The sequence below is a fragment of the Solanum dulcamara genome, chromosome 10 (genome assembly GCF_947179165.1).
Source record: "Solanum dulcamara chromosome 10, daSolDulc1.2, whole genome shotgun sequence".
Lineage (NCBI taxonomy): Eukaryota > Viridiplantae > Streptophyta > Magnoliopsida > Solanales > Solanaceae > Solanum > Solanum dulcamara.
The window spans coordinates 56,603,790-56,615,589 of NC_077246.1; the positions used below are offsets into that span (position 1 = coordinate 56,603,790).

Below are 11,800 nucleotides of genomic sequence, written 5' to 3' on the forward strand. Positions count from 1 at the left end.
AAGGAATGGTGTAACAAAGGATAAGTTGTCACCCAGATCTAGCAATGCATACATATTAAAATCAAAGACCTTTAACATACTAGTAACAACACCGGGCGCTTCATCAACTTCTTATCTCCTATGCAAGGCATAAAATTAGTTGGTTTGTTGGCTACTCCTATGAGCTTGTTCACTATGAACAATTTGTCCTTGAGGTCTACCACCACCACCTGTACAATCTCTAGCTTGGTGACCCAATTTACCATACTTGAAGCATGCAACAGAGCCGCTAAACATTCCCTTTTGTGAGTCTTCCCATATTTGTTGCAAGCAGGGAAAGCTTGAGCACACACATTCTCCCTTTGAACTATTGGGTTAGTACACTTGTCCTTGTTGAACCTTGAAGGAGGAGTATTAGTGGAACCTTTCCCAAAAAATCATTTGCCAATTGGTTATTTCCACCACCACTATAACCAGACCTTTGGTAATTGAACCCTCACCATCAACTCTTGCTTTTTTAAATCCACTTGACCTTTCTCTCAATTTATCTTCCTCAATTTGCCCCGCATAAGTTATGAGTCGAGAGATGTCCATTTCTTTGACCAAAATAACCGTCTTGTATTTATTGGACATCAAACTAGACATACAAGAGATGAATTTACTCATCCTTTCCCTTGGATTGGAGACCATAAAAGGAGTATACTTAGACAATTTAGTGAATTTGATGGCATATTCCCTTACACTCATACTCCCTTGGCGAAGGTCAATGAACTCTTGAATCTTTGCCTCCCTTAGATCCAAAGGAAAGAAATGATCTAGGAAGGTACCCTTGAACGATTCTCATTATATTGGTCCCATGTATTTACCCCTATAAACAATCTATTGCTCATACCAAACCCTTGCTACGCCCTTGATTTGATAGGCCACTAGCTTGACTTTTTCATTTGGAGGCACTCCCATGATAGCCACAATCCAATAGTCTTCCTCAATGAACTCTATAGGGTCCTCATCTACTTTGAAACCATCAAATTCAAGTCGATTCATTTTCTTGAAATCCAAAATCCTAGAAACCAGAGTAGGCACTTGAGGAAGAGGGGAAGTAATGCCTTGTTTAGTTTAGTATCCCACGACTTGGGCCAATAAAGTGATGATGTTACTAAACTCCGCATGTGTAACTCCTTCCTCATGATGTGGAGCCTCGAGAACCGGAGGAGATTGGTTCTTATCATCAATCCTTGCTCTAGGTAGAGGTACCCTTCTTGGAGGCATCATCTAGAGGACATAAAATGATTTATTAGTTAGAGGAAATCATAGGATGATGCTAGAGCACGACATGAATTTTCAAAGAAGTGAAAACTTTCCTAAGCGTCCCATATTATCCTATTCATAGTTATGGAGCGCTTCATAACTATGAACAAGAAACTATTCGGCGTGGTATGTTGGACTCTAAGGACTATTCAAAACTTGAAGCTCTAATACCAAGTTTTTTACGACCTAAACCTAGGGTCTAGATGTGACATGGCGAATAAGGGACATGAAGGGCATATTTCCTCATACTCATTCAATTATCCTTTCATAGGTAATGACAATAACTAATAAGCAGAAATAGAAAGGAAATAGGGTCTAAGGGAAAACATTGAAATAAAAACTTTAATAGTCAAACTTCAACTTATGCATGTCAACAATACCTCTAAATCATAGACTTGGAGATGGCTAAGACATGTCTCTAGTTCACCCTCAAAAAAGTAGAATAAAATACCAAAATAAGCATCTAACATCTCAACATATACTAGAAAGATAAAGGAATATTATTTCTGAAATATGAGAACTCACCAAATGTAGTCTTCAATGAGTCCAAATAGCCACGTGGAGGAGAGTAAGGAGGAACGATGGTCTCTACATAGTGATATCATATAGGCAAAAGAGTATGCGTTAGTACTTTTAATGTACTAAGTATGTAGGTATGCAATATACAATGAAAACATTATGTGCATTATAAGGCAAAGTACCTGAGTAGATGCATGCATGAGACATCAAGTAAATAACATTTGAAACATTTATTTGTGGAAAGATGAATGTAACCGACATTAACACCATGCAAGCTATTACATAAAATCCAAAAAAAACCCCTACGATGGCATAGAAAAACTACTTGCCAGGTAGAGCTCTATCAAACTTCTTTCATTTCTTTAACTTCAACTTTAGATGGCCATACATGTATCCACTAGCCTAGCCTACAAGAGCTCTTATGTTGGCACATAGTTAATGAGACAAGGGGTTGATATTAGGATTCCCTTACTGAATCTCACCTCAATGCCTCATTCGGTGCTAAGTCAATCCCACAGAATAGTTTAATACTTTAAAATAATCATAACATATAGTTTGAGAATTCAAACATTACTTTCGGTAGAATAGCTCATTAAAACCTTAATTAATTCAAATATGTGAGAATTGTCCTTATCACATAAATAATCCTTCATACATATCATAACATCATTCTTTTATTTCATAAGATTCCCTTTTGATCATAGACATTGCTTTCATAGATATTTATTTGGAGTCAAAAGCTTTCAAATCAAATTTCATTAAAAATATAGTAAAACTAGGTGGGTTCTATTCTATTCAACTTTCAAATCATTAAAATCAATGCTAGCATGCATGAGAGTAATGGAATGCATCACTTAAAGCATGCTTGAAACAACCCGCCAATTCACTTTAAAGCCCCTTTCATGCCTTCATATAAGTACCTTAAATAAATCAACAATTCCATGACACTATGAGCCAATATAAACTAACATATGTAGATAAACTTCAAATACTCAATAATCTATACATTTAAAATCATAGTGTGAAAACTCATAAAATTCACAATTGGAATTGAATTACTAGGGTAGAAAATAATTGGGCTTCATGGGTGGAAGAACCCATGAATAAAGACCCACATACCTTGGAGAATAAGGCCCTAATTCAAGCTTGAAAATGGAGACTTGAAGATTTTGGGAATGAAAACCTAGTTTGGAAGATGAAACACTTGGAAGAAACGTTGAGAGGAAGGGATTTTGTGTAGGGGAGTTAATGTGAGAAATGAGGGGCTTCAGATAAGGTCCTTAGATATGGTAAATTCAGTTCTCTAAATGACTTCATTTTTCTAATAAAACATGGGAAAGGACTAAAATACCCTTATAAAATTTGAGCCAGACAGACCCTACGGGTGGTCCTTACGACTTATTGGACCTTCTACGAATCGTAGAGAGGACTCATCCTGCAGGGTCTGAGAAAGACCCTGAGAACTGACCCCCAGGACTTCCCCTACGACTCATTTCTATGAGTTGTACACTCTTCTACGATTCGTAGAAGGGACTTGTCCTGCAGGGTCTGAGAAACCCCTAAGGATTGAGTCTTTGAAGTTTCTTGATGAGTCATTTCTATGATTCATCATCTCTTCTACGAGTCGCAATGTAGACTCGTCCCTTTACTTAATTAATTTCATTCCTCATTATAAGTCGTATGAGTCACTTCTATGACTCGTACGTTCTTCTACGATTCGTAGGTCGAGTCATGGGACAAAAATCCAGACCATTTTCCAGAGTTTTTTTCTTTGTTTCAACTCTTCGACTTATGGGGTCTTACACCTTATGAGTGTGGTCCATTAGAAATAAGGGTATTTTTTTAGCCAAAAGATTGGCGTCAGGGTTATTTAGGGGTTGTAAGGTAGATAAATAATAGTTTTGCACCAATTCAAATAGTTGAGGGGCATTTTAGGCCCTTCTCCATAGTTAAATTTCAAAACATTTAGAAAGTACTTGAAAAGATTATGATCAAGGAAATATTTTTGACCGTCCAAATAGTAACTAATATAAATAAATAGAAAAGCAGGATGTGGTGTAGCTTTATTTTCTCAAGTCATATTGCATTTATGGCATTATAAACGATTATAAGAAATACTTTTTTTACCCCTCTCTAGATGTTTCCAAACTTTTTTGCGCTAGTAACTTGAACTCACAACGTTAGGATTGAAAGTGATGAATGTTTGTCATCCGAGGAACTCTCTCTTGTCAAAAATCACCATATCATATATCTATATTATTATACAAGCATGAATATAAATGTTGATTAACCAAAATATCCACTAAAAGTTGATTGACTTATTTTCCCTTTTAAGTTTAAATCTCCTCCATCTAAAAAGTTACTAATGGGTATAAATATAATTTTGTACTATGACTAAACAAACCATATTTCTATTAGGACTAAGTATTCTTGCAAGATACATATTATTCAACTAATACTAGGAGCTTAACATTAAACCTATTTCAAATAAATTTCGAGTAGGGAATTTCTACATGATTTATAATATTGGTTGACCAAATATCCATTAACTATTGAACGATTTTTATATCCTTAATGAGTAAATATTAATAGTTATAACTTTGATTAATTTCAAAGTCCTAACTATTAGCATAATAATTAAATAATAATTATTTAAAAAAATAGTAAATAAAATTTTGCCTATTGTATAAAAATAGTAACTGATAATTTTGTCTATTATAAAGTCTTTCAATAAAGACAAAAATGTTCAACCAACAATTCAATTAGATACAAACTCCCATCATTAACCTTTTTTCCTAAATTCATGATGATCCGAGACCCAACTCCTAAATTCAGGGTCAGATCGGGGTCGGATCTCAATTTGAGTGCCAGATCCTTAGTTAGAAATTGAGGTAAGATCTCGGGTGGGGTATTAGGGTTGAGTCTAGAGTTAGTGTTAGGGTGAGTTTCGTGTCGGATGTCGGAGTCGAGTTTCAGATCGAAAGTCGAGGTCGGGTCCTAAGTCAAGTATCAGAGTGGGTCCTTAATCGATCGTCGGAGTCGAGTGTTGGAATTGGATTCTAGTTCAAAAGTCGAATCCTGTGGTCGGGTCCTAATTGATAAGTCGAGTCCCTAATCGACAGTTAGAGTCGGATCCTAGGTCAGAAGTCGAGATCGAGTCCTAGGTCGGGTGTCGAGGTTAGATCCTAGTACACAAGTCAGGTACCAGGTATGATGTTGAGGTAAGGTCATGGGTCGGAATTCGTGCCAAATTAGGAGTCAAAAGTCAAGGTCGGGTCTCGTGTCAGATATCAGGGTTGGGTGGGGTCAGATCCCGTATCGAAAGTCGAGTGCAAGGTCGGATCAAGGATCGGAAGTCGCATGTGTCCCAATTCGGGATTAGATTGAATCTTAGGTTGGGTGTTGGTGTCGGAAGTCGGGTCCCGGATCAGTGTCAGGTATCAAGTGTCAAGGTCGTATGTCGGGGTTGAGTTTTGAGTTGGGTCTAGGGTCGAATGTCGAGATTGAATTTTGGGTCAGAAGTCGGGTCTTGGGTCGAGTCTTGGGATGAGTGTTGGGTCAGGTCCTGAGTCGGGGTTGAGTAGTGGTTTAGAAGTTGAGTCCCGATTCAGGTTTTGGATGTGGGGATCGAGTCTCTAGTCATGTCGAAATGAAACTCCGGATTTTTCATCGGGGCTTTTTGTATGATAATTGATAGGGAGTAACGTGCAAAGTACGTTCATAGACGCTAGTATTATTAAAAGTGGGAAGCTCCAAAGTGCAAAGTTAGATTACCATTTTGCCCCTACAATAATTCAAAATGTAATAAGACATCTAATTAAATATTAAATAATAATATTTTAATCACTTTTCAAAAACTAAAAAATCTCATTACCATGGTGAATAAGAAGAAAAATGTAAATAAGCAATATATAACAAATAAAGACTGTACAATTAAGGTTAAAATTCTATAATTTTTCTTGAAAAGTTACTGCTGGCATACGTACAGATAACAAATAGGTAAGTCTATTTCTTTTGTACTTTATTATTATCGAAAATAGTATAAAAATCACTACTATGTATTATATATCATCATTTGGAAAGTATTGAATTACTTTTTCACCTTATTTAAACAACAAAAACAGAAAGAGAATTCTTTGTTTACTAAAGTTTGATGCCATGCGTTAGTATTAACTCTTTTAGAGCCCGTAGTTCCTCTTTGTTTATTTTTTAGTCACCGTATAATTATGTCCTTACCACAAAATATATAGAAGATTGTTCAATAAAGAAAAACTATGGACTTACTAGATGAATAAAAAATTACATATGAAAGAACTCATGAGTCCGACAAATGTGTACATGATTTTTCTTTTGTTTTTATTAATTAACTTTTCATCTATTAAGAAGACATTGATTTCAATTGCTACCAAATACTACGCCATTCGACTATAGCTTCTTGATATGCTTGTGGCCGGAGGCTACAAATTCTTGATAAAATAAGGATTTTTCTTAAATTTGTGCTTAGGAAAGCATTTCAATGGTTGAGTTAATGAATTCCGGTTGAAAGGTAAAAATAATTAAATGATTGTACTAATGAATAGTTACTTGAAAGGCTTTTCAACTCCTACATACTATTTGCTTTTAGATGAATTATAGATACTGAATATCAATAGGGTATCAAATTTAATGGAGTTCTCATCAAATGCTAAATAATGGTTAAAATAAGAAGTTACGGCTTTCTTTTTGTATGATATGATAAGATGTTTATTTTATTACTTCTCATGTTATTTGATTCCCTTGATAATATGAATATTTTCTCTTTAACCTTCATTCTATAAATTTTCTTTTTGCAGTTTATAATTCTGATAAATTAATAGATAGCTCATGTAATGTTGGATGGAGATTATTATAATTGTTCATGTTGATTGGCCCGAGAAACTAATAAGATAAAAGTAGTAAAACCTATTTTCCACATGAGTTTGGCCTTTATATAATAATGGGGGTTCTCAAAACTAGTAGTGTAAAAAAGGAGAGACACATGTGAAGTTTTATTGATAAATCTATATTACATTTGAATTAAATTTTAAATTCACGATACATTGATCAAGTCAAATTATTTAAATTAAAATTATATGACTTAAATAAAGTCCAAATTACATTTGGACCAGTTCATTAAGTGGAGAAGACGAGCCCAACTCATGCTCTTCAAGCCCAATGTCTTCTAAATTATTTGAAGACCGAAATACCCCTAAAACCCTAGCTCATGCATATATGCTCATGCATATATAAAGGGATCTTCAGAAGAAAAGAAAGACACAAAAAAATAAATAGAGAATCCTTGCTGAAGTGAACAAAGTAAGCTTCTTGAATTGACAATCATGAAGAGGAGAATCATGGGGATTACGTCTTTTTTATTTAAGATTTCATAAAGTTTGTAACCTTCGCACATATTCGAATATAAATATTATTATTTGTTTGCTATTTTTCCTTTCTTGATCGCTATATTTCAGAAACGAAACTTAATCACATACACACTTTTGAGAGCGAAAGATACAAGGGGTTTTGCCACTGTATCAGTTCCAGAATAATCCAAAAAATATTCTAATTATTCATTCAATGGGTAGCTGTCACTGTTTCAGTTTGTGTGAAGATTTTGGTTTAGCTCTACCGTCACTTTACGATGTGATGTGAACCGAATGCTTTACTAAATATATATTCTCTTTCTTTGAATTGTTGAGTCTAATATTTTGACAGGTGAAGAAGATTGTGAAATTATTTCTCGTAGTTCAACACGTTTGGCCATAAAACAAACTCAAACTTTCAAAAATTTGAAAAACATTTGAGGAGTAGAGAAGAGGGGCTTCACCATGACTCAATCAATGGGAGAGAAAATTCCAAAAGCAAGCATTACTTTTACTTTTTATCTACATTTCTTTGTCTGCCATATGGAATCAGATTTTTTGAAATGTTAACTAATCAAACACTCCCGCTTTAATAATGCTACTTTTGGTTTTCATTGTCATATACCAAAGGAGATAGCTATGAATTTCACTCTCTGAAGAGGAGAGCTAAGAAAGCTACACAGGAGTTGATTCAACTTCAAAAGGAAGGCAACAATCCTATTGTTATCTCCTTTGTTGAACTTCCAGTTCAAATTGATCAGGCTATATATATTAACAATGGTGAGGAGTTTGACTCCAGAAAATTGAAAGAGGATGAGGTCATGGAAGCTTTGAGAGATGATGGGGTCACTATGATTGGGATATGTGGTCTGGGTGGTATTGGTAAGACAACACTGGCTGAGAAAATCAGATAAAAGGCAAAAAAAGAAAGGTTGTTCCATGATGTTGTCATGGTAATTCTCAGTCAACAACCACACTTGAAAAATATTCAAGGTGAGAAAGCTGGAGGAGTCGGGCTGACATTTCAAGAGGACGATGATTTGTTGAGTCGTGGAGATCGGCTGCGTACAAGGTTAATGGATCAGAATAACCGTGTCCTTGTAATCTTGGATGTTTGGAAGGCTCTTGAACTAGAGAAACTTGGAATTCCCAACCACAACCATCGGTGCAAAGTGACATTCACAACGCGTTTACGATCTGTTTGTGAAGCAATGGGAGCTCAGAAGATCATGAAAGTTGGAACGTTATCTGAAGAGGAAGAATGGATACTTTTCAGGCAGAAAGTTGGTGATTTTGTCGACGATTCTTCTCTTCATGGCACAGCAAAAGAGGTTGCCAAAGAATGCAAAGGGCTGCCGCTAGCAATTATTACAGTTGCAGGAGCACTAAATAAGCATAAAACCAAATGTTCGTGGGACTGTGCCCTTGAACAATTACATGGTGTAGTAACAATAATTATCCCTGAAGTGCTCACAGAGGTGTATAAACCTTTGAGGCTAAGCTATGATTACTTGCGAAGTAATGAAGCCAAGTGCCTCTTTTTGCTTTGTTCCTTGTTCGAGGAAAATAGTGATATCCATCCTGAAGAATTACTTAGATATGGAAGGGGGCTTCGCATCTTTCCGGAAATTGGAAATTTAGAACATGCAAGAAATATGGTGTGTTATCTGTTAGAAACATTTAAAGATGGTTTCTTGTTATCCCAAGGTACATACAAAAACTGTCAAAATGCATGATGTGGTCCGTGATGTAGCTATAAGTATTGCATCTGAGGGAGAGCATAACTTTATGGAAAGTCACCATGTGAACTTTGAAGAGTTCCCAAGAAGAACTTCTTATGAGCATTTCAGTCACATGTCAATTGTTGCAAATAAATTTGATGAACTTCCTAGCCCAATAGTTTGCCCAAAACTGAAGCTTCTAATGTTAAAACACTATTTTAAAGAGTCATTCACATTACAGGATAATTTTTTTGAATGTATGAGTGAACTCAATGTCTTAAGCTTTAGGATAGACAATTATTATGCCTCTCCATTGTACCTTTTCCAACATCCATTCAGAGATTGTCAAGTCTGAGGATGCTGTGCCTGAGTAATTTATGGTTGGATGACATATCAATCATTGAGGAAGTTTTCGCTTTAGAAATTCTCATCATCATTATAAGTTAGAGGAGCTTCCAGAGGAGATAGGAAAGTTGACCAATCTAATTATGTTAGTGTTTTGGGATAAGAGAAGAGTACTTAATAGGATTTAACTAGGTGTCTTATCAAGATTAGTTCGATTGGAGGAATTGCAATAGGAGATTGTAGTTACTCTACCTTGACGGAATTGGAATCCTTATCGAGATTGATTGCACTGACATTAACTAATTGTTAGGGAGATGTGATCTACAGTCACTTGGGCTTTTCCTCCAAATTGACACGATACACTCTTAAAGTGGGTAATAGAACTGACGGAGCGGTTTTAACCATGAAGAAATAGCAAGAATATTTCTTTAGAGGTCACAAAGACTGACCCATTGGGTGATTGGATCTGCCACCTGGTGAAGGAGAGTGAACATGTAAGTTCAACTGGAAAGGGTACTAATAATGTGTTGACTGAGTTACAGCTAAATAATATACTTCAGAACGTGAAAGATCGCTTCCTCTGTCATTGTGATTCAGTGACACATTTATTAAACATCTCTCGGAGGACACATGAAGTAATCAAGTTCCCCGATTTATATGACTCGAAGCTTATATATCTGAAATGTGTCACTCACTTTTGCAGTGACAATGTTGAGGGCATTGAGTTCCCTCATTTACGGAGAATGTGCTTCCATAAGTTACCTGAGTTCCGAAATTTCTAGCCTACAGTCAACAACTCCATCACCCACTCAAATCCTCTTTTTCATGAAAAGATTTGTTTTTTTATCATGAAAAAGAAAAAGCTTTTTTTAAATATGAAACCAGCTTACTTTATCAGTTTTAATTTTGGAGGGTTTTTATGGATTAAAGTTTTACCTTGTACTTGAGCATTAAAGATATTTACTTACACAAATTCTATTATTTTATACAAATGACTTAAATTAAGACTTTTTTTTTGCAGCTAGATTGAAATTTATTTTTAAAAAATGGGTAAAAAAAATGCTCTTAAATTATGTGAATCTAGTTATAGTTTGGTCCAACTATGTTCTTGCCCTAAATACTTTGGTCCAAAAAGCTCTTGCCATTAATAGTTGGGTCAAAAGATATTTCTATTGTTACAAATAGGTCAAAAATGCACTTTTTGGGATAAATATATTTTTTCTTTTCTTTTTAAACAAATCTTATTCTTAATAAAAATATTACTTTTCAATAATTATACTCTTGTTTTCTGGATTTTAAAATCATTTTAACTTATAAAATGTAGAAAATATTTTCTTCTTCTTAATCTCATTTTATCAATTAAAATAAAATAAATTTATGTACCCTTCTAACAGATAATATATGTCATATATATATAATTCATAGTTACCCATCATTAATTTTTATTTAGATAATTATAATAAAATAAGAAATATTTTTAATTTTTTTTCGAATATATTATCTGACATCCTTTTATGCTTTTATTGAGCCGAGGGTCTCCAGGAAATAACCGTCCTACCTTGGTAGGAGTAAGGTCTGCGTACACTCTACCCTCTCCAGAACCCACGTTGTGAATTTCACTGGGTTGTTATTGTTGTATATTTTTTTCGAATTAAAGTAGGATAAATATTTGCTAATAAAAAAATCTTGTTAGAAAAATCTTGTTTTTAAAAAAGAAATAATATATTTATTTGAAAACATTAATGGTTTTGACCCATTAAGTAACAATAAGGACATTATTGTATCAAATTATAAATGGAAGATATTTTTGTTCATTTCACATAGTTTAAGGACATTTTTTTTACCCATTTTCCTTTTCTTTTTTTCAAAAAAATGAGGCATCTACGATGAATTTTACAAGCAAATGAGTGAAACAGAAATTATTCATTGAATTAAGGAAAAATGGGCAAATATACTGCTCAACTTTTCGATTTAGAGCAGATATATCTCTCGTTAATAAAGTGGTGCATACCTTCGCCGTCTAATAAATGGTGCATATTTACCCTTTTCATTAACAAATCTATATTTATTTAATTAAAATAATATATAATAGTGGTTTTTTAATTTAAAAAATATCGGCTTTAAAAAATTATCTCACACTTGTTTTACCCCTCTAGACCTAGCCCAAATGAAAACAAACTATAATGTGTTTGAGATACTAAAAAAACTTTTTAAAATCTGAAATGAGATCATATACACTGGGTTGTTGTTGTATTGATTTTGCTTTTTAAAAATATATAAATGTGTAAGAACTTTTGGCTTCTCAACTTATCACCTAATTTTATAAAACAAAATACAATAAAGTTTTATACTTGTTCGAAACTAGCCAACAACACAGTACCTTCAATGTTTGCAAGTTTGTTGTCCCAACCTGGAAAGGCTATACATCTGGGGGCCTAACAACATAAGTGCTCTATGCTCTCACCAACTTCCAACTGCTTACTTCCGCAAACTTGAAATATTAGGAGTAGAGAGTTGTAGAAAATTGAGAAACTTGATGTCTCCATC

At 34.4% G+C, this 11,800-nt stretch overlaps 1 protein-coding gene across 1 annotated transcript; it reads left to right on the forward strand.

Moving 5' to 3' along the window:
• The first annotated feature begins 8,064 nt into the window (after positions 1-8,064).
• On the forward strand, positions 8,065-9,282 carry LOC129870894 (disease resistance protein At4g27190-like). Its single transcript, XM_055945774.1, has one exon. The coding sequence runs from the start codon at positions 8,138-8,140 to the stop codon at positions 8,921-8,923; it is 786 nt and encodes a 261-aa protein (XP_055801749.1). The 5' UTR covers positions 8,065-8,137; the 3' UTR covers positions 8,924-9,282.
• The last annotated feature ends 2,518 nt before the right edge of the window (positions 9,283-11,800 follow it).

Coding starts and splice junctions, on each gene's coding strand:
- LOC129870894 (XM_055945774.1), top strand. CDS start 8,138: ATGGTAATTCTCAGTCAACAACCACACTTGAAAAATATTCAAGGTGAG.